The 23,982-nt window shown below is 40.9% G+C and overlaps 1 protein-coding gene across 7 annotated transcripts in view; it reads left to right on the top strand.

Moving 5' to 3' along the window:
• Positions 1–23,982, top strand: part of BMPER (BMP binding endothelial regulator) — a 148,804-nt gene that overhangs the window by 22,438 nt on the left and 102,384 nt on the right. For all 7 annotated transcript variants that reach the window (XM_032105321.1, XM_032105331.1, XM_032105312.1 and 4 more), the window contains 4 exons: positions 2,914–3,013; positions 14,511–14,593; positions 16,078–16,168; positions 17,314–17,396. In XM_032105321.1, the coding sequence (XP_031961212.1) occupies positions 2,914–3,013; positions 14,511–14,593; positions 16,078–16,168; positions 17,314–17,396 (357 nt within the window). The remainder of the gene's footprint in view (positions 1–2,913; positions 3,014–14,510; positions 14,594–16,077; positions 16,169–17,313; positions 17,397–23,982) is intronic.

Raw genomic sequence — 23,982 nt, 5'->3', positions numbered from 1 at the left:
CATCAGCTTTGCAAATCCCACCCTGTTTAAATGCTTAGCTGCTCTTCTTGTGCTGGCAAAGATTGGCTCTATTTACCTGGGACACACGGAGCTGTCCTTTAAGGCAGGAGGATGCAGCTTCTCCTCCAAGGGACAGCTTCCTCTTTTATTTGGGAAATGCAAAACAAAACAAAACCAAACCAACAAAAAACTCCAACCAAACAAGCGAAAAGACAAAAACCCCAGAGGTGCAGTGGATGGTGTGGCACCTCCTGCCCACCTTTTAGCACCATGCTGTGATAACTGAGCTTTGAGACAGTGATCCAGATTTGCTGCCCTCTACATCCAGGGACAATTCAATGGTTCATCTCCTGCACAAGTATCCGTGCTGTGAGGACCAGTGACTTGTGGGAGCACAAAGAACAAGCCCCTTTCTGCTGAAGCGAGGCCACTGAACAGCAAATAGTTCAAAGTCTACTGAGTTAGAGAAAGGAAATGTGAATCTGTAGCTTACAGCTTAAGACACCCTCCTAGACAGAAGGACCCTTCAGTTCCTGTCGCTGCACTGTGGGCCACTAATATTCTTCATGTGGAACAGCTGCTGAATCCAAAACAGCCCTTGGCATCAGCACATTAATTGCAAAATCTTCCCTCCCAGAAAACCTGCTAAACCAGCAGCTTGGCTGGTGATAAGGAAAGACGAGCAAGACCCAAATTTGGCTGCCCCTGTGGGGTGGCTCAGTGGCACCAAGCTCATCATCGGAGAGAATTTTCCTGATTTTAGCAATGTGGGAGAAACAGGAGGCTTCTGCTTAGGAACAGTAACTAGCAAGTATTTCCTGTTTGAAATATGTGCATTGGGGTCATCCTTAGGAACTTCTTGCATTGCCAAGAAGAAGAAACCAGGATGTACCTGAGGGCAGAAGGAGGCAGACAGCACTCAGGGGAGAAATTGCCTAGGAAGCTGGGCTGCATGAGGCGTTTACCCCAGTAGTCCTCTGGGAACAAGGGAATTAAAACAAATACAGAGCTGTGTTATTCTTCTGGTCCCTCTTGCTGCCATCTGCAACAATAATGTCATCGTTCAAGGAGAGAGCCCAGTGGGTAGCTGCCCACTCGCCCCCCTTACTGGCCCAGCTAGGTTGGTTCTGAAGGGCACTGTGCATCTCGCTTCTCTCAGAGGTGCATGATGCATGCTGCAGCTGCGTAAATCGTGTTCTCCACAGGAACAAACTGTAAACTGGGTTTTGGCCTTCCTTCACACCCACTTTCACCAGGCAGAAGATTTTCCCACAGATAAAAGGTAATGGGGCTGATAGGCTTATTAAATCTGTCCTTAAGCAAACTCATTAAAGAGAATCAGATCTTAGCAGAACCCTTTAAAATACAGATTGTAGTTGAGTTGGTAAGCTTGATTCTGCTGCCCTTCAACAGACTTTACAGGGGCACCATGTTCCTGTAAAGGGAATCAAGATTTCACTGAGCACTTTAAAAGAGATGTTGAACCAGTTGCAATTCTGTGTCGTGGCTGCTTTGTGCCAGTCCAGAGCTACAGACCTGCCATAAATTTGGCTTAACCTGCTGGTTAAATTGCATTTATGGTTGCTCTGCAGTGCTGGAGTGATGCAGAGCAGCCAGCATGTAGCAGTGACCTGGGTTTTTACAGTAATTGTATGTGTTGCTGCAGCTGCACTTTAGGGCCTGATTCTCATTTGCTGATTTCACACTGTCTTGGTGAGAGTGAGTCCTCATTTATACTGATAAGACTGAAGTGCCTTTATAGCTCCCATCAGATCAGGCAGAGACTTTGAAGTAAATAAACCTCTGATTTTAGACAAAAGGCTGGCGTGTAATAAAAGCTGCATGTTATTCTTCACAGGCACCTTGAATAAGGCCACAGGGAGTAAAATAAAAAGACTGGAAAGCACAGCTTCTTTTTCTTTAGTTTTATGATTTACATTTTTCTAACCCTTTGATTTTTTGGTCTCTAATTAAGTCATAAGATTGGGTGAGGTGGGTACTTGCATGTACTAGACGGCCACCTGTGTCACCTAATGAACTGAGCTACTAATTATAGGTGGAGCTGACTTCAGAGGGCTACTTTAAGTAAGGAATTTGAAGTAGCAAAATTTTACTAAAAGAAACACCCAAAGTATTTGTTTTCTGCACCTATTTAATGGCAGGGATAACCAGAAGGGTTGACACCACCGGGATAAGGTAGGCAATAAATGGAATATTTTTGCTGCCTGCTGTCGCACATCCTCTATCGACATTCCTTAACGTGCTCCTTGGCCTTGGGAAATCACTGCCTTTTTGCCATAGCAAGATCACCCTATAAGGTACAGTGATTCTGTCTGCTCATGGTGTTTCATTGATTCTCAGCATTTTGGGGTGAAAGATGAATTAGACTAATCATCTTGTTTGGTATAGTACATAGTAGCCTCTTTTAGAGAACCTGTAGGCAAAATTGATTTTCTGCAGTGGCAGAATTTTGTCTTCTCTGAGGTTACCACCTCTTTCTCTGCCGTTTGTCCTTCTGTCACCAAGAGAAGTGATTCCTGAGCTGTGCAGTTCATGGGGCAGCTCCTCAAGACCCCGAGGATATTTTAACAAGCACATCATGTAGGTAGTTGTTCATTTAATTAACATGGATTTCTTCGGTGCAGCACATTTTCTGTACGAGACTGGGTAGCAGTCATGAATTACTGTCTAAGTGGGGTTTAAACACCATTTACTTGGGCTTCTGGATTATTCAAAGACTGTTTTCTACTGTGTTCCTTCAAGGGAAAAAGGATGTATTGAATCACAAGGACCTCTCCTGAAGCAAAAGAGCAGACTGCTGGCCCCACATTTTATCTTCTGAATTGCAAGAAATGGTAGCCTTGGGTTTGGTTTGCTTGCAATACCTTTTGTCTTTTAATTTTTTTTTTCCAGAATAAGGAAGTGACGTGCAAAAGGGAGAAGTGTCCAGTGCTCTCCAAGGACTGTGCTCTCGTCATTAAGCAGAGAGGAGCCTGCTGTGAGCGTTGCAAAGGTGCTGTTCCCTTCCTGTTGTTTTCCCTCTTTTTAAAATGTTACCAGTGCACATTTAGGTTGCCAAAGATAGGACAAAATTCGTAGCTTCTCAGCTGGGACTTGGCTGTCACCAGAGGCAAGAAGAGGGCAGTAACCATAACTGAAATATATACGGTTACAACACTGAGGGAAATACATAAATTCACATATTTGTCCTGCAATTATTAGTTCTTGCACAGCAACGATCCTTTAGAAATACATCTTTATTCTTCATTTCCATGTTGTCAGTTTTTAAAGAGTTACCCCCATTCTAATTTTATCAGAAATATTTTAGGTCAACATCAATCTGCTAGTAGTCACTGGTCAGTAAGTAAGAATCTCTTTATGTGGTTGGACAGAATAGGAATAATACTTTAGAGTAGTAAAGAGCAGGGTAATTATCCATGGCTATTCCCATTTCTCCTCATACTGGAAACAAACCAAGCAAATTTGATTCAGTTTATTAAACATGTCCTGATTCAAACAATAGTATTGTGGACATTTTTATGAAAGCCAAATAAGCAACAGTCTGAACATTATACATTTATTTATTGACCAATATTGTATATTCCAAGATGTTTAAAACAATATAATTATCGAATTTAAAAAAAAATGTGTAAGCATGCATGGCATGTATCTGCTATGTTTAACAACATGAAAAATATGCAAGTAGATGAAGTTGAAAAGTAGTCTTTTTTTTTTATATTGATGCAGTAAGTAATATGTGCTAAACCACTGATTTTGCTGAGGGACTGCTGACACAATCAATGAGGTGGAGAATGTCAGATTCAGACAGCTTTACTTTATTTCTCCTCTGTCTTTTTAATTCTCCACTGGTGATTGTGTGGTATTGAGAGGGAGATAGGATAGGATAAATGGTTGGGAAATAAAAGCATTTCTTGCCTTCCCAGAGGAAATGCAGGAAAACAGATTACTCTGAAATTCAGATGGAAGAGACATGATGGATGTGCATTTTTCCTGGAAGGTTGCAGGGGTGTGTTAGATGCTGTGCTTATGATTTGCTTCTGTGCTGCAGCTTTGGAATAGTTTTGGCAAGCCCCAGTTTGAGGATTTGTCTGGAAACATGACGCTTAAAAGAGGAGGAAATGAACTGGAAAAAAATTAAAGCATTACTGAAACAATAAGAATTTGAAATTACAGATTTTACACAAATTACATGTAATTTACTTCTTTTGTCAAATTGTGTTTACTGTCAGCTTTGTAGGAAGAGGTTGCTAAGTGTCAGTTGGATAAGGATGGAGTTTGAGTTTTCATTTTCATAATGGGATGTGTATTTGCTCAACAGTCTGAAAATTCTATATACATGCATATGCATATGTGCCTGCATGCATGCAAAATTAAAAAAATGAATGTTTCAAAGCTGAGGATACAAGCAATATTTTAATTCAGACTCCTTTTTAAGATTTTCTGTTTATCCTGAATTGGGGTGGGTACCTACAGAACATTATTGATAGGCTTGAGCCTGGCATCTGCAGATTGGTATGCTTGACATCTCTATTCAAAAATAGAATCAGGAGGCACTTGGATACTTGAGATAGAAGAGGGATGAATTAGCTACGGTCCTTTCAATGTATCGATGGACAGAGAGATCCCACTAATAGGCATCCAACAAGATCCCTCACAAGGAAACTGCTGAAGAAACTAAGCAGCCCTGAGTTTGTAGAGGTATTCTTCTCATCAGCAAATAAATAACAAGTGTATGATTGCTTTCGTAGTAAAAAAATGTTGCGAACATATCCTTGCAAAGATCTCAACTTGTTAAAGTGCTCAGAAATTATCTAGAAAAGGGGTGAAAAGGGACAGGAGGTTTGCTGCTCGTGACCTGATCTCTGTAGCACAGTAAAGCAAGAGGATGGCCTGTGAGGAGCTGCAGAAGGTGCTCAAGGCACTGAACAACTGATGACAAAGCAGCAAAGGAAGTTAAGGTGGATGGGAATAAATGAGTGCACACAGGACAAAACAGTCCTAACTTTACAAATACAATACTGGGCTCTGAGTTGACAATAACTGAATGTCAATCGTTTCCGAGTGTTATAAAAGATACTTCTGTGGCGTGATCAACTCTACCCTCAGCAGTTCTCTAAAGGAAAAATTGAATGCTGAGTTTGTTAGGAAAGGAGCAAAGTACAAACCAAAATGCCCTGTTTTCCCTCTGAATCAGACAGGCTGCTTCTTCCTGCCCTTCTGGAGGCTAAAGTAGAGCTATGGACCTTGCTGTGTATTTTTCATGCTTCCTGAGGTGTCTCTTAGTAGCTGCTATAGGACAGAAGACTATTGACTAGAAGGATTCTTAGTCTGATTTAAGATGGCAGTTCCTATGTGCTTAAAATGCAAGAAGAACATTAAGTCTCTCCATTTAAACAAAAAAAGCTCTCAAGGACTGAGTTTTCAAAGTATATGTGAAATTTCTGAGTAGGTTTTTCTGCGCTTTCTTGAAGGTAATGCAAAATATGCACCCATTTAACTCCCACAGTCTTGACACCACACACTGTCACCAGGTTGTTCCGGGGGAGGCTGCTTGCTCTCCCACCGCTCTGAGCACCTGCTGAAGCTCCTGCTCTGTTCTGTGTAACATCTAAAATGAGTGTCCCATGGGGAGTAACTGGGGAATCAAAGCTGCAAATACCAGCCTGGCAGAGTAGCACTTCAGCTACTCCCTTTGGTGTCCCAGCAGCTCCCCAGCACTCCCCACACGAAGCTCAGCTGCAGCCGGGACTTGGCCCTGCAGCACTTGTTCTCAGTTACTACTTTGTCAAGCTGCCAGAATGCCCATGGGGAATGCAAGCAGGAAAAGGGAAACAGGGATTTTGTTTTTTTTTTTTTTTTTTCTTTTTACTACCTGCATTTCATCTAAACGTGAACAAAATGTTACCAAGGAAAGACATCAGAACTTGATGGCTTTTTTCTTGGCTTTGTTCCCAAAGCCTGGGAGAGCTTAATCAGGCCTTACAGGCTCTTGCCAGCTCTCTTTGATAGCTTCACATCTTCCTACCTTGTGAAGAAATGTATGAATGAGTGAGTGAATGAATGAATGGCTGCTGTCATCTGAGCGCAGCATCAGGAGGATAACATTAGGACCAAAGGGCATGTTCCAGAACGGGCTTGTGTAGGAAGGAAACCACAACTCATGAGTCATTTGTGACATCTCTGTTAGTGCATTTTATTCTATCATGAGGAGCACAAGGTCATTCCTTGCTCATTGCAGGGGAGTTGGACTAGATGACCTTTAAAGGTCCCTTCCAAACCAAACTATTCTATGATTATATCTGCAGCAGTGCACACAGCTGAACTCTCCTATTTAGAGCTTTGCATACAGGAGAAACTGAATTGCTGGTAGAGAACTTTTCCTGAAAACGGTTGTGTGCTGAGCATAAATCCCTTGCTACCGTTCAGGTATTTGTATGCTACTTAGATAATTTCTAGCACTTCTTTTTTTCATATTTCTTAATAAACAGAAAAAGAAAGGAAGAGCAGCTAGTACAACTTTTGCAATCAGAAAATTCACTGGTGGAAAGTAGCATATTAAGAGATTTGGCTTTACTTTGTCACAGAATCACAGAATATCCTGAGCTAGAAGGATCCCACAAGGATCATCAAATTCTGACTCCAGGCCCTGCACAGGATAAGAATGTGCCTGAGAATATTGTCCATGTGCTGCTTGAACTCTGTCAGGCTTTGTGCTGTTACCACTTCCATGGGGAGCTGTTCCAGTGCCCAACCACCCTCTGGGTGAAGAATCTTTTCCTAATATCCAACCTAAACCTCCCCTGACACAGCTTCATTCCCTCGGGTCCTGTCACTGGTCACCACAGAGAAGAGATCTGTGCCTGCCCTTCCTACCCCTCCACTTCCCCTTGTGAGGAAGTTGTAGACTGCAATGATGGCTAAGATTTAAATTAAGATTTAAGGTTTAAATCCTCCAGACTAGCCATGTGTTTTAACACTGTTCTTGACTTTAGGCCCATCGATGTCGATTGTTAAGTTGGTGGGGCAAAGCTCACTTTGGCTGTGTGTTTGTGAAAAGTCTGAAACAGAGAAATGCGGGTCCATGCTTATGGCTCCCTACTGCAAGGAGAATGTAGGTGACTCAGTCTAATAGGAAAAGTTTTCAGATATAATCATAGAATAGTTTGGGTTGGGAGGGACCTTTAAACATTATTCTTTTCACAGATATTTACTATAGTTTATAAAATATACCATTTACCTCTAGCATGCTATTCATTTTGAAAATACTAAAAAATTAAGCCCTCTTATTACTTTTGCATAGGATAAATAGGCCACTTTTCATTTCTTGGGGTTTTTTTTAATATATTTAATGAAAACCTATGAGGTCACTGAGATTATAGAAATAGATTTGGCAGCATTATCTTATTTAGTTGGATGGAGACCTGTCACTTAGATATAGAGCTCTCTACACATCGAATAATAAGTTATTTGCACTCTGAAGGGGTATTACTGGCTCAGGACTGCATAAAGTTTTCATTTCTAAAATTGTGCACCATATTCTACTGTCTTATCCTAAGAATCTGAATCTTCTATGGATGTGCAAAGACAAAGTTGGTGGGAATTTGTTTTTCAACAAAGAAAACTTGTTCAGAATTTTCTTTCACTTCCCATGTGCACTTTTGCATTTTCTGTCCTTGTTAACTTTTGAGAATTACTGAGGTTTTTTTGTTGTGGTTGGTTTTTTGGTTTTCTTTTTGTAATTAATTATTGATCCTAGAAATTCTTGTGCTGTGCTCCATTGATATGGAATCTGTCAGAAAATGGAATCCCAGCCCAGGCAACAACAGTCTACTGAATATTGAATATCCAAAGATATCATAGTTAATTGTGCATTTCATGGAAAGTATATCAAATACTTTGGTTGAGGATTGCAGCCAATTTCAACTATTAGGGCTTGCAGAGGAAGTTAGAGGGAGGTTATGAGATTATCAGTGTTCTGGCTGCTCTACTAACACCCTGCAGGATCCATATGTACCTCTGGCACTTTGTTTGCCTTTGGACTCCCCTAGTATGAGGTGCATGAAGTGCCTGACACCACTTTGGTGTCCTGTTGCAAGGCTGACTGGGGGGACCTTTTTGTGGGGCCCCAGTGGAGCACTGCAGCCCACCCTTGCATGCTCTAATGCAAGCTGTCCGAGACAAAGGATAATACATGGATGGAGGGGGATGGGATGTGAACGTAATATATGTATTTTCCTACAGAAATCTCTTTCACCTTCACCTGAATAATCTAGTCCTGGCTTCTGTCATGGACTGGTTATGGAAAGACATGGTTTGAAGACACAATCAAGCCTAAAATTTTCTACTGGCCCTTCTCACTGCTTCTCAGTCTCTTGGTGGAGTGTTCCAGCTCTGAATCCGAAGGTCTGTTTCTTGAGGCTGGAAGTACAGGTTCATCTCAGTATTCATTCAGATTTTAGCTTTGTATTTCAAGAAAAGGCAGAGGTTTTGAAGCAGTGACAAATAGCCAGTAGGGACAGTACCATTCAGTATCATCACAGTGACAGTTTTGATTACTTCTGGTTGTGCCTAAGAAAAGATCTCTATCTCTCCATCCTTACTTTGAGCTGACTCTTCTTACAAAGGTCTTAGCACATACATTTGACATCTCTTGAATGTCTGATGTATGCTGCTGAGTTCAGTAGTGCCTCAAATTTCAGATGCTCCTATTACCTTGGTGAATATAATTTTCCATTTATGTAAGAAACATTTAATGAACAGTCTTGTCATGTTATCATAAACACTTTTTCAGTCAAATATCAGTTATCCAGATTTTCACATTGATAATTTTACATGCAATGCTTCTCTGGAACAAAATGATAAACACCTTAGGACGTGTAGTACTGGAATAAGAATTTTTTTACTGTTTAATTTTGAAGGTGTAAGCTGTACAGATCATGGATGATTTTGCTGGTGTGAGAAAATTGGGTACAAGAGCAAGTAATTGTGTCACTGAGCAACATCATTCATGACAGCCTTCATGCCCATGAGAGGTGACAATTCTCCAGCTGCCAGGCTTGGTGAGCACATCAAGTATCAGCTCAAGATTCAATGGCAGCTCTAACTATGCCATTTTGGATGGCAAGGTGCCTAGGAACCCTGCAGGGCAACTTTTTTTCCACCCTATACGTGGAACACAAGACATTTGGGAAGGTAAAATTCAGTTCCAGTTGTGTGCAAGGGGCAAAAAGAGCCCTGGGAGGAGTTGAAGTCTTCGTTTCTGCTGCTATTTGCTCAGTGAATATGGGCTGCCTCACATCCTACACGTGTGAACTGTGCGGTCCTAGCACAGCTCAGCCCCATGGCTTCTTCACTCTGCTCTGTTGGGCGGCCTTTATATGGCCCCTGTGCATCCCTTGGGTATTGTAATTGCCATGGCTCAGCTGCAAATAGGTTTGCTTGTACTTGGTTACAGAGGAAAGAGTTGGATTTTCACTGTTTAGAGCTAGACTTGATAAGCATGGGAGGTTTTGTATACATTTTCATGCTTCTGTGTTGACAAATGAAGACCAGGGTTATTCAACAGGAAGTTTAATTTTCTGGTAGCTGTCAATGGCTCTACCATCACTAAGACATGTGAAAATATATTTCATAATAGGTATATGTGTGATTCACAGTTCTTTTATTTTGGCTATCTGATTTCATGCCAGGGGAATACTGCAGAATGTGCAAGTTATTCGTGGGGTTTTTTTGTTGTTTAGGGTTTTGGGGTTGGCTTTTTTCTTTTTTTTTTGGCTAGAATTGGTATTTAGTGTTAGCATGCCTGGATACCTCCCTGAGGATTAATTTATCAAACACTAAATAAAACATGTCTTCTGACTGTTTTCTTTTTCCTAATGTTTATTTTCCATGCCAGTAGAGAGGTTACATTTTTTAAATAGAAAGTGGAGGGAAAGCAAAAAAAGAGACTTAATAGGAGAAGAAAGATGCTGAAGAAATGAGGGATGAGGAGCCAGTCTATTGTGCACCAATCTGTCTCTTTCTCTTGGGAGAATAAGGAAATGACTTGTCTATAAAATTCTCATTAGACTAAAATAAGCACAAGTTTCTTCTGGAATCTAATTAGGCAATGTCAAATTGAGTAATAAAGGGTTGTTTTTTAATGAACTCCTGAGGACACTGGCTGAGCTTTAGCACTACTAAACTGTCTCTTAGAGTCAATTTCCCTATCTTCATGGTACTATTATATGGTTGGGTATCTGGGGAAGAAGAAAAAAGGGTCATTTATCAAAGTTGTAGGATTTGGAAAGACAAATGGCTTCCTGATCATCAACTTGTCCACATGCCAATAGCAAAATTTGCTATAATTTGCCTCTTTTGTTATTCCAGTCCAGTTCTCTGCAAGGGTGCTTGTTTTAGAATGAAATTGTTCTTTCAAATTAAATTGGCCAAGAGTTGGTTTATTATAATTGAAACAAAGGTGCCAAGTATGGCATGCACAACATTGAAACAAAGTAGCTAAATAAGTATATTAAGAATTATTTAGGTTTGGTTTTTTTTTTTTTTTTTTTTTTTTTTTTTTTTTTTTTTTTTTTTTGCGCCAGAAGGACTCAATCTGGAGGATCATTTTGCATTTAAGAGGTGACTAGAAGGTAATTAGCATTAGTTTCTACTGCATATGCAACAATTGACCAACTTCAAAGTATTCAGTGGTTTGGTTAGATTCAGATAAGCAACTTTAGGCTTGCATGTTTATCCAGGACTTATCTGAACTATTTGGGTTGAAGGAGGTAATGGCAACAAAACCTACAACTAACTGAAAGTTAATATTTTACGTTAATAAAACACCAGCTATTTTTAAAGAAAGGAGCAGGAAAGACTGAAAAATTAGGACACACTCCTTGACTGATATGAATCACTTTAGCATTTTTAAAATTGATGTAGACCACTAATATTTAACTTCCTTCCATATGTGGAATCCTAAAGGTTTTCGTTATGGGGTATGTGAGTCAGGATCAAATTTACTTGTTAATGTCAAATCTTTCACATGCTCCTCAGGGTGTTCTCAGCTTTTTGGGGTCCCTTCTTGAAAACTTCCTCTGTAGCCCTTTTAAAGTTTTCTTTTAAGTAGGTATTCAGGCAGAAGTAAGTAGATAGCATTTAAGTGATAGTCCTAAGCTATGATCTTGATTTATTATTTTCTCCTGCTCTTCCTTTCAGATGGTGGATGGAAAAAGTAAGTTAATGTACTAATATTTCCCAAGGGCTTTTGGGAAGAAAAAAAAGCTTTAAAATGGCTTCTAGGAACTTCAAGTATCATACTCTGTTGTGGAAATTGACATCAGGGTCTTTGCTGATGCCTTTGAACACAAAATATTCAGTGGCTTCTACTTTCCAGGCCAAATATGGTGGACTTTTAACCATGGATGAGCCAGAATGGCTTGACTGAGTTGGCACACAGAATGAGGCAGGTTACACTCAGATGAATTTAGGTGAGGCTCAGAAATTTCCATACTATGAGTAGGGGGACTAGGAAAGTCCGGCTATATGTTTGCAGGTGTCAGCTGAGAGATTTGTACGTTGAAAGGAAGGTTCAGAAAAACTAGGTGGTATGTGGGGCTTTGTTTCTTTTTCCTTTTGAAAAGTGAGTAGTGGGTGCAGCTCTGGGGCGTCCAAAGGGCAGAGTGTCAGGGCACACCTCTGGTCAGAGACAGGTTAAAGCATCACCCAGAGATTGTAAAACACTCCTTTCTTACCCTTTTCAGTTTTGCTTGACATTCAGCCTTCCCCCATCTCTCCCCAAGCCTGCTTGTTTTACTGGCTAACTCTCCCCTTCCTTCATGCTGCACCTTCTGCTAAGCATCTGCTGAAATCCAGCTCCTACCATTGGTGTTGGACTGGTGCTGCTCTGTCTCCCTCACTCAACCTGCTGGCCCATGCCAAAGCTCGAGAGCAGTCTTAGTACCTCCAATGCTTCTGCAGTCTTTTCCATTCTGGTACCTATTTTTAAATTTCCCTTTTGGTGCCTGCAGACTCTCCTTACCATGGTTGCTTCTGGTGTGCCATCCCATTGCTGCTTTCCACAGGGACAATGGCTGGTGCTGCAGGGAAGAGGATTTTGTAGCATAGCTTGGATGTGCACTTCAAGCAAAAGAAGTGCTGGCTGTGTGAGTGCACCACCTTCATGCTTTGTTGACCAGGCTAATCCTTGAGCTGAAAATTTCAGTTTAATATGCACATCTGTACATGCAGATTAGCCCAGGGTCATTAGCTTTCTAATAGAGGAAACATTTTACATTAAAGAACATAATTGCTGAGCAGATATGCAAGGTATTTTGCAGTTGCTATTTTCCAACCTAGCCCTTGATTCTTGATTCTGTTAAAACATACACACAGATATTTAACAACGCAGCTCATTCCATGTTCAGTATCTTGCACACTTGTAAACTGTTTCTCGGATTGGGACCAGTATGACCTGGGCTTCAGCAACTTGGGGGTGTTAAACACATTACATAGGCTCTGCATTCATCAGGGTTTTCAGTGAGCAGTAGGTGGGACTGTGCTGCAAGATTAACTCAGTGTTTTTCAGAATGGAACCTCAAAATGCATCAGAGGAGTATTGGGCTTCACCCTCCTCTCTTGACATGTTGTCCTGCATGTATGAGAGGTCACAGAGAATTGTATTTAATGCACTGAGAATCTGAATATTTCTTTATTATTCAAAATAATTTCATAGGGACTTTGCTACTTAAAAATATGAGATTCAGATACATATTTTATACCTTTCAATGTTTGTCAAAGATGAAATTATCACAGCCAACTCTGAGACTACTGATGATTTCTTTTCAAAATATATCTGTTTCTGCTTTGGTAAGTGAAATAGCCACAGCATCTACAAGTTTCTCCCATGTTGCTCTGTATTTAGCCTGGAAAAATAATTTCTGATTACTGCAAATCCTGAAGTACAAGTCTTCTGTTGTTGAAGACCTTAAATAGAGGCAGTTAACACATTTACAAATGATCTTTATATATCATGAGTCCTTTAAATTTTGTGTTGAATTCACAATGATTTTATGGAGATTTTAAGTTCCTCTGCATTTCAGAGCTGTGACTCGAGTTTTCTTTTACTGTGGGCTTAAAGATTTACTGGTGTAGGGCTGATAAATTGCCTTTATTTTCAGAAGGACATAAAACGTATCCCAAAGCAGGACAATGCACCCTACACAGCAGAGACAGACTTAGAATAGTTGCTGAGTTAGGGTGTGGAAAGACAATGGTGCCGTGGGCATTGTTTGACTGATTATAGTTTTGCAATTCTCTAGCTCTAGGTACATGTCTGTGTTTCAAAGTCTTTAGCAAGACTCCTGTTGGTTTCATGGGCTCTTTGATCAAGCTAATTTTGAATAAAATATACTAGGAAAAAAACCTAAAAGCAATAAATGGAAAATGGGCATTTTTCCCACAGAAAATAGGGTATGTGTTATTTCCAAAATTTTTCTCAGAACCACTCCAGGTCTCCAAAGAATTATTTTTTAGTTGAAATAATTTTGCATTAATAAACTAACTCTTTTAAGACAAATATTATATTTCTACTTTATGAGTATTTTCTGGTTTTGCTTCTCAGGGGACTATTTTATTATTTTCTTTTTTGGTTTCCTTTTTTTGCAAATACCAAAAAATGGCAAAAGAGAAAACCAAAAAGGAAGGGAAACTAGTAGGAACATGTAATCAAAAAAGTGAAAATTAATGTTTGTTTTGGTGTTTGCTTTTTTCCAGATGGCTCTATGAAAATTCATTTTGCACAAAATAAATGTGGGTTGATCCAGTGCACAGGCAAACAAACCTGTTTTCTGTTAACAAATTTGTCATGCAGCACACAAAGACTAATAAAGCCAAACTCTATGAGAGTCCAAAATGTCTCCCCATGGAGATTCACCACACACACAAAGGAACTTGATGGCTTTTAGTTTATGTGGATGGTGATCCCTCCTGTCATGAACGTGGAAAGGCATAAAGGGAGAGGTAGCTCTGCCAGTGTCAACTCATCCATGCTGAGCTGTGCTTGCTGAAGAGCTCTCCCGAGGGCTTTGGTTAATGGACGAAGATAGCATGGCCAAGCTAGATGATGAATGCTTCCAGCTCTTCTTTTACCCTCTCTCCTCCCTCTCCCCATTCCAGGGCTTGAGTAACTGAGTAGTTCCTGAATAGGCTGCGGAATAAGCACTGACATCCATTTTTAAGTGAGCTATCACTGATTTTGGTTTGTCTTGACCACTCAGAGTTAGTGAGGAGTTTGGGCAGTTGTGCATCAGCAGCAGGTGTCCAGGGCAGTGCTGACAGTCCTCTCAGGACACTATCCTCCTTGTTCATCCCAGCTCTCAGCTCTACCTCTTCTGTTAACCCAGGGGAGAGGGTGGGTTGCATTTTGGATGCTGCCTTGTGATCCTCATCAGCAGCATCCCATAACATTATGTTCAGCTGAACTGATGTGCTTCTCTCTCGTCCTCTAGATTGCAGGTTTGGAGGAAATACATACAACAGCTCCATGAAATGGCACCTCCCCAGCAATCCCTGTGTTACATACCAGTGCCAGGTAAGGATGTCATAAAAATCGTGCTAATTGAGTTGTAAGCTTTTCCCAGGAAATCCCGAGCCTTCATTTATCCAATCCAAATAACCTGAAATATTTTATGCCCAAAGCACAATATGGACTTTGCATTTAAAGTAATTTAAATTCACTCAGATGCAGCCAGCTATAACCAAACATTCCAAAGTACAGGTTTTAAGTGACTTGAGTACCCCGATACCCAAACTTTGCTGAAGGAGAGGTACACAGCCATGCCATTTCCTGCTGTCTTGACCTTGAAGTAAGTCCTCTTTTCTTCAGCATTCTAAGCCTTTTGTGAGATACAAATTATTTTAGTAATTGGACACTTCTGTGTGTATGTGTCCATAGGTTTTACCTTTCTTTAAGAAAACCCTACAGCCAAATCTTTTTTCTGGGCTCCTGCACTGTTAACACAGTGGTATTTTTGGTAGCTTGGCTATCTGCAACCATAACATTTTCAAGATTGTCGCTTGTCAGGCTCAAACCAAGTAATTATGTAGGCGATTTTAGCTTATGTATATAAATAGGTCTGCCATTTTTGCTGACAATTTGATCTGGTTTTAATAGTAGCACTCAGGCAGCTACTCAGAATGGCAGTTGGGAAGAGGAAATTAGTGAGTATGAAGAGCTTCTACTAAGAGAAGAGAGTTTTAAGAGTTTTTTTTCTCTTTTTCTGTAATACTTCTGCTCTGTGAAACCAACTCATTTTTGAGAAAAAGTACACTGAGAAGACTGAAGCTGGAGCAGTATTCTGTATCCTTGCACTTAATGAAAAGAAACTCACTACATGAATTTAGATACACTGTGTGAAATTATCAGTTCTTTATTGCCTGTTTCAGTGTCTAAATGCAAAACTGGGTGATCCTGTTTACCCTAGATCCACTAATTTAAAAACAATTTTGCCTTGCCTCAAACAGCTGCAAGGAGAAAAAAAGCATAGAGCCTCACACCCGGGTTTGTTCAGGAGGACTCTTGACTTCTTGAATAAGTACAGGAAATGTTAATTTACTAATACTTATCAGGCAAAATATCAAAGATAAGCGTCTCCCCTCTGCAGAACAAGATGCTTTTATCTGCTTTCTAAGTCTATTTTCCTCCAATAGGAGAGGGAGGAGAATGTCCTGTGTCTGGCCTGTTTTCACCAGAGCTGCATGGCAGATTACTGAGGTAAAGGATTCCTGATAAAGCAGGATTCCTTTTCCTAAGAGGATGCTTGGTTTTTTACCTGATGCATTTTAAGGCAAATCCCATGTCTGGAGTCAGGGAGACTCCAGACAAGTGGATCTTTTGACTGTGGATTAATCTGAATCCTGATACCAGGCAGCGGTACGGAAAGAAAAGAAGTTTTGAAACCCAGTGCTTTGCAGCATGTGCTGGGCTTTAATTCTACTGTCAGTAATTGTGAATCTTTGCATGTTAAAGCAACCACAATGCTAACAATGCATGTGTTTGATCTGCTTCTTTTTCAGGAAGGAGTGATAGTAGAGTCAGAAGTACAGTGTGTTGTTCATTGCAAAAACCCTTCCAAACTCAGGGGAATGTGTTGTCCTGTGTGTCCAGGTGAGATTTCATGGTTAAGATGCTGTTCTACAAATCCAATGTATTTCTACTGATACCCATCATCACCTGGGAGGCTGCCTCTAACTTCTCTGTTATACTTAACAAGTTATGAAAATGTGGTGGCTCACAATGCACAAAGTCACACAAGATACGTTTAATGTTTTAGTAGAGTACATGCAGACCAGGGGATGCATAGGCAATATCCTATGCCAATATCCATGGGTGTGTTTATGTCATTTTTCAGAGGGTCTGCAAGGTGGGTTTGCATGACTGATGACTATGATTTTGTTAAGAGGGGAAGGATAGGAGTAATTGTAAAAAAAAGAGATTCGCTTTTTGAAGGGGAGTGAGAATGGGTTGCCTTTGTGAAGCAGAGTGGCAAATTACCAGGTTTCTTAGGTTAATTTGATTTCATCAGAGATTTTGTAGGTAAGCACTGCTCCAGCTGTGATATAATGGATTTATTATATTTTGATTAGTTATAATATCTATTAATATCTAATATAAACTCAGGGAGTAAGAATGAATTATTAAAAATAGACTAAAAAAGTGTTTTAAAGACACTCCTAATGGGAGACTTAGCATAGCCTTGACTTCATTTTTTGTAGAAGGATGTTTTCTTTCCCCTGCAAAAAAAGATATTTAGGGTTTCTCAAGGATTTGTTAAGGATTATGAAGTGATTTGTTTTCTTCTAAAGTGATCCTCTCTCTACAACTACCTGAAAGGAGGTTGTAGCAAGGTGGGGATTGGTTTCTTCTCCCAGGCAACCAGTCACAGGACAAGAGAACAGTTGCCAGCTGCTCAAGGGGAGGTTTGGCCTCCTCTGAGGACAGCAGGAGGAATTTCAGCATGAAAAGGTTGTTAAACCTTGTAATGGCCCAGGGTGTTGAAGTCAGTATCCCTGAAGTGGTTCAAGAAATGACTACATGTGGCACTTAGTGCAATGGTCTACTTGTTTAGATGGTAATCACTCAAAGGTTGGACTTGATATCTTGGGAGGTCTTTTCCAACTGAAACAATTCCATGATTCTGTATCAGAGAGGATGGTACAATTTACTTTTCATATTGTTGTACAGTGGGGTGTGTTAGAGAGAAAAGGCAGCATTCTATCTTGAGCTAAACTTATTCAAATGCTGCTTTCCAGGTTGTGTATTTGAAGGGAGACTTTACAATGAAGGAGAAGAATTTAAGCCTGAAGGAAATAAATGTACTAAGTGCTCTTGTATTGTAAGTATTTGCCTTTTGGCATTGTATCTCCCTGTATGAACTTCAAAAGGCACATTTTTATTGCCATAACAAAGCAAAAATATAAGTAATTCAACACTATTATGCATTCTTCTCTTGGAATTCAGGTCTCTGTTGAAGAATTTGTGGCATTAATACACTGTATCACTCACATTTTTAATATATAATCTTTTTTGTGACCTTACACTGTATGCAGGTGGAGCAGGTGTTGAATAAGTGGTGCATTTTTTGTGATAGGATCATGCAGGAGGAGACAGAAATCTTTTTGGCCTTCGTCTATTGATCAGCATTTATTAGATGCTTCCTTAAGCCAAAATTTTCCAAGGATTCCTTTCTGCTGTATGCAACAAAGGCTTTTTCTCTGAATTACTTAGAGAAAGAATGAGGGTAGCCTCCTGAGGCTGTCCCAGGTGGATTTTTGGCTTGATGCTTGATGAAAAGGTCATATCCTGGATTTTTTTATTCTTGACTAGCAACAATATAGAGAGGAAGTAATAATTGCATCCTTTGGGTAATGAGTACAGGCTTCTTTTTCACTTCCATTAAGTTAAAAGATAATGCTATATGAGTTGGGGCAGATAACTTTGGCTTCCTTGCTGTAATCTGTGAAATGAGTAAAATGCAAAGTTCAAATCACTGCTTTTGTTGCAATTTGTGGGCTGGTTATCAGCAGAATATGTAAGGCTTTACATTTCAGTAGAATGCCAAGAAATTTGTCAGTACCAGACACAGTTCTCCTGCATCATGAAAATAAAATAAAAAAAGGAAGAGAGAAAGACTTCAAAAATGAATATATCTCTACACCCATACATGCCTTTAATGTAGCCGCTGCAGAGTACTTGAACTGTTCTGTGGGGAAAAAAAACCCTGGTAATTTGCAAAATTAATTTACACTAAGTCATCACTGCTCCTGTGGAGATCAGGGTGCTCAGGTAATTTTTTTTTTTTAAAGTTTTAATCCTGTAATAATGAAAACATGCCATCACACATGTCACAGGGATATATCCCCTGGGCTCCTGCTCTACTGAATGCCTTCAGTCCCAGGCTGAGAACTCCCTCTGTACTTGGTCCCCCTCTCACTTCAGCTTCAGCTGTAAAGCAGTAGCTTTACACTCCAGCTTTCCTTAGTTATGTTCCTCAGGGGAAGGCAGGTCTGAATGATTGAGGAGTTTGTGGAAACATGCTTGAGTTTTTGGGCTCTGTTTTGCTCTTTCATAAGTACTGTACAGATATTGCCTATTGCCCAGTTATTGGTGTGCCAACATCTCCTTGATCAACTTTCCTTTGTTCTCTGAATATCAAAAGCTTCTGTGCTGAGAAGAGCATTGGAGGTGGGAGATACCTGGGGAGAGCAGTGTAAAGAAATAAAGGAATAAAGGGTCACGCCTGAAGGTCTGACCTGGAGAGTTAGTCAGCTGTGTTAGAGAAGGAAATGCATCAACTATTGAGAGTAAGAAGTTTAAAGGCACTTAACCATCCGTTCCAAGAAAGACAACATGATTGTTTTGTGTGTTAATGACTTCTGTATAAAATGTCCAGCTCTCATTCTGAATCTTTCTGACAGTTAAAGAAGTGCCATCTACGTGTAAGCCACACCAGATTTCCCTTCCCTCTCTCTGCACAGCCTTTTTTACCCTCTTGCTAGTTTCCTCCAGAATTTGATCCTATGCTAATTCCTATGTGATTTAAATTTGAAGTAAATAAAGGGGGCATCCTCAGGGCTGTGATAGCAGTTTGGTACCTGCTTTGCATCCATTCCCTTTTGGGAATGGGTGCTCAGTGAATCTCTTATCTAAGCAGTTGGTGGATGGATGTCTTATTTGAAGATACCTATCTAGTCATGCAAAGTGATGGGAACAGGCTTGTGTGTGATGTGCTGTAATTTGTACAGGCTTTAACAGATGGAGGGAAGCTCCTCACCCCAAATTAGACTTCTGGGATTTCAGATTGTAACTAGTGAGTCTTTTGTGGAAACATGGCATAGGAGGTAGCACAAATTATTGCTAAGCTATTTTGGGGATGTGTGTATAAGGATTCCAGCTACTCTCACTTCATGGTGAATTCTGCATTTTACTTGGGAGCAAGCTTTTCAAACAATGGATGATTCTGGACTCCACAGGCCATCACTGTTCCAGGGGTAGCTCAAACTTGGGACTGCAGGCACCATTGAACAGGAAGAAAGTAAAGAAGGATGTCTGTGGTTTGTTTTCCCAGAGAGATGAAGGGTTGATCAGCACTCACTAAATGTATTAAAATGAGGAATTACTTAAAAAAAAGGAATTTTTTGTTGCAAAATGATGCACCCAAAGGTCAGTACACGTCTGCAAGTCTGGGCAGTGGGGATGCATCTTGGGAAAGCACTTTGGTAGTTCAGGTTCATGATATTTTCAGCTCAAAATGGTGCCTACTAGATACTGTTGAGCTCCCAAAGAATGTGAAATGGCTGTTAAATTGTTGGGATTTTTTGTTTATTTGTTTATTTGTTGTTTGGGCAAATGAGGATAAAACTGGGATTTTAGGAGCTAGAGGTCCCCATCTTGGTGGAACAGGCTGGCCAGTTGGAGGGCTTCCTATGTGTTCCATGGCCCTGAAGGGCAGAGAAAGCAATGGCATGCCTACACCTGGGTGATTCACTTGGTCCTTACCCACTGGGTGCTTAACTCACCAATATGGTTCCTGTTTAACACCGCTTGTGGTCCTAGGTACTGTCTACTGAAAACCAGACCTAACCCACCAAACTCATTTCATGGAGGCCAGAAAAACAAGCCATTAACTAATAACTTCTGGGTTGTTACCAAGCCAGGCTGTGCTCGCAGCGGTGAGGCAGAGATGAAAGGCCCTGTATTCCATTACCGCTCTCCTAAGTGAGCTGCTCCTTGGGGCGACTAAGATTTCTTGCTGAAAATGAGAATGTATCACCTCTCACTCAATGCATATTGCCTGTCAGGAGTGAACGAGCTGACTTCTAATGACTCAGTTTCTCTGGGGAGAGGCAATTGTGTAGGAAAGGTGGATGGGATAATAGGATCTCCTCGCACCCCAGCTGAAACCCAGCTGTCTTGCAATAATTCATCTGTCTGGCCTATTCCTGCTTTTTGTGATAGGCCAGTGGCCTGTTCTAGAGAAACCTTGGCTATTTTCCCTACCGTAAGCACCTACTTACATGAAGGACTGGCTTCTTTAATCAAGTGTTATTTCTCAGATACTACTTATATGAGGTCGAGAGTGTGTTTCTGCTTGCACAGTAAGAGCACTTGGCTTACATGTTTCCTTTCCTACAGCCTGCATTAAAATAGTCAGACTGTGATTATCGTAAATGTTTTCATTTTCTCCTTTGATGTAGCACGTTTGGGAAAAAAAAAATAGTGGAGAGGGAAGGAGAGAGAGCCAGGGAGGGAGGAGAGGAGGTTTGGCAGGAAAGTGACCTTGCGTGAGAGCGGTAACCATGGAGAAGCTTATCTTTAGGTGGTAGTATCCACACTCATAACCAGCCCCTTTTGACTCCTTTGAGCGCTGTTACCCAGACCGTGGGCGCTGCGCGTTCCGGCATGCGAGGCATGCGGCCGTGCGAGGCACCGCCACGCTGGGAGCGCGCAGCCCCACGGAGACGCTGCAGCTCAGGGCCGGCCCTTCTCCACACCCCTGCGGGGAGAAGGGAAGTGGACCTGCTTGGGAAATGGAGGCTGGGTTATAGCATTGCTGGGATGGTTGAGAGCTGGGAGTGGGAAAGGTTGCACTGTCTGTCTGTCCTGCAGAGAGGCATGTCCTGGGGACGACTGATAGCAGGGTGGTTATGTGAGTTTGGTCCCCAAACAGCATAGTTTCACAAAAGCAACTCTGTCCTCTTAGCTGTTCTTCCAAAATGATTTGGAACAAATAAAACCCAAATAGCTGAAAGCAGAGCACAGGGATTTGAGGCTCTTGGAGAGCTGAATCAAAAAGGAGCCTCTGGTCAATCTCCTTTGCATCATCGGGGGCTTTTAAACCACTGCTTAGAGGGGTTCAAGATGTGCCCAGCCACTGGTCTGCAGGTGCACTTGTGAGTGTGTGCATGCAGGAAATGTCTTGTCACTTATATTCCTGAGTGCTTGGATGCAAATACTGAATAATAAAAGTTTTGCTCAAAGAAAAGGAAATCACGACGGTAATATCTGTTTCTAAATCGAATAACAGGCATTTCAATTGTGATAAGTAATGAGAAACTACATATGTAAATGTTTTGGATGCTGAGGGTGGAATTAATCTTGTCTAGCTCCAGCTATTCAGAAGTAACGTGTCTGATCTGAACTACTTATCTGGGCTACTCTTCAGTTAATGGAAAGAGAGAGAGGTGGGATGGATTACTCTCTGCAGATGCTTATCTTCCTTCACTAAGTAGAGGGGGAGCCTACCCAGCTCTTGGCCTTAGGAATGGCTGAAGATAGCCAAGACCGATCCTGCCCCTGCAGTCAGCTGGGTGATTAAGCATCTTGATAGTGCTTTAAAGGCTTGGCTTTAACCAGTATTGGGAGCTGCTGGAATACATTCCCACCACAAAAGACAGTGGGGGAGGTACGCCAGTCTACTGGGAAACTTAGGGGAACATGCAATTAAATGTATCCTCAGTGAAGGCTGAGGATAATTCAAATTCAAATTTCCATCCTTAGTGCAGTGCCAAATGCTGATCTTCCCAAATTTCCATGTACTTCAGCTGCTTTGATTCAGCTCCAAACTGCAGCAGACACTGTCTGCCCTTACTCTGGGGCTAAGAAACAGAGACAAGTAGTTGTAGTGAGGCGTGGAAAAGCAAAGAGTTGGTCTTTTGGTAGGAGCAGTGTGCACATCCTCAGTTAGTGACATTAGTAAAGAGTTTGGTTTATGGATGGATGCAAAAGGAGACTAGGAAGAGCTCAGAAATGGGATGTGGAGGGTTGGTCACCGTGTCTCTCTGGGAACACCCCATAATTTTTTCTGCAGATTTTTTGCAAGGCTAGACAGTTTGGCTTTCCCAGTAGCCTAATAAACCAGTCTTCCAGGTAGGTGAAGTGTGGTTGTGGAGATAGGTGTGGAAGAGCAAGGACTTGGTATGTGCTGAGCTTCAGCAAGAAAAATAATGCAGCATGGAGACATAGGCATTCTCCTGTTATTTGTTTTTTCTTTATCTGATTTTCTTCAGGCTTCCAAAAGTATACTTACCTTCATGGGGATTGTACACTACCTGGGTCATGTCTGAAATATTAAATTCCTTTAATTTTGGAAATATCAGAGTTAAAAAAAATAATTTAAACATCTTAAAAGAAAAGATTAAAAACAGAGTGAGTTTTTTTCGCTTATCAACATGCATAGCCATTTTCAATCTTCTTTTGATTTCTCTCAAAAAATGTCTCTGAGTAAAAGTTAAAAATTATTTAATAAAACTCAAGAAGCAAAGTTAAAAATAAAAACTATTCACAATTTTTCTGAAAAACAAGTAAACTGGCATAGCAGTGCAAGCGGGCATAATTCAGTGGAGTTATTCAGTGTAAATAATTTTTAATCATAAGCACTTCAAATTTTAGACTTGGGAAGCATTTTTCTGTGTCAAGGTCTCATTTCCTCCCTCTGTGAATATTTGACTTTCATCCTACTCTCCTACCTGCAGAGCTTCCTAGTTCACCTAGTCAGAGTGTGTTCCCAGCTTAGGCTGCAGAAACCCTTCACCATACTTTTAATTTTGGTGAGGATGAGTGTTCCTGTTCAGTGAGAGACTGTGCCCTGTTTGGGTGCATTTCCAGGGGAATAGAGGTATTTAGCAGTTCCCTGAAGGTCTAGATTACTCTTTAAGGATCATGGGCTCAGAACACACAGCCTCTTTCTCATAACCCCTCCTTCCTTGCAGCCTTTTTCCTTGTGCCCCCCCTACTCTTCAGGCTTCAGGTCAAATTTTCCTTCTATGGTTCAGCATGGTCCCTGTTCCTCTGGCTGTGCAGTCAGAGGGACCTGCCTCCAGCTGTTCTTCCTTGTCCATCGTTTCATATAGGTAGCCCTATCAGTTATTATTTCTGAGATGGCATGTATGGGCAGCAGTAAAAGATGAGTTGTGCCTGTTGTGCTTTATGTCCTAAGGACATGCATTTCTGTCCCTGAGAGAAAAAAATGTGGAAAAAGAATGTGAAGGAAGATGAAAGCATGATTTGGCAGATTTCTGTGGGGAATTTTTCCTGTCAGAAGAGGAGGGTGGAAATGCTGAGACATTGGAGGAAGGTGCTCTGACATTATAAGGCACTTGTTTAGATAGAGGCTGTCTTTTCAGTTTTATGATCAAAGATGGTATTGTGATAATGAATAAATTAGGTGATACTTGAAGCCATGAAAAACTTAAAGCTTCTTGGGTACCCGAATGGCCCAAATGAATGCTGATTAACAGCACTCCCGAACTGGGCATTGCAGTACAGAGAAAAAGTGTCCAGGTCTTCTTGTCATTTAAAGGCAATGTATACACAAAGCAGGGTGGATTTTGCCTTCCTAAAGCATATAAGGAAAACAATAATGCAGGCTGACCACTTTTAAATGGTGATAATAAGGGCTTATATCATGAGTGCAGGTTGCT

Source organism: Corvus moneduloides, chromosome 1 (genome assembly GCF_009650955.1).
Source record: "Corvus moneduloides isolate bCorMon1 chromosome 1, bCorMon1.pri, whole genome shotgun sequence".
In the NCBI taxonomy this organism is placed as follows: domain Eukaryota; kingdom Metazoa; phylum Chordata; class Aves; order Passeriformes; family Corvidae; genus Corvus; species Corvus moneduloides.
This window is presented reverse-complemented; position numbering and strand designations above follow the sequence as displayed.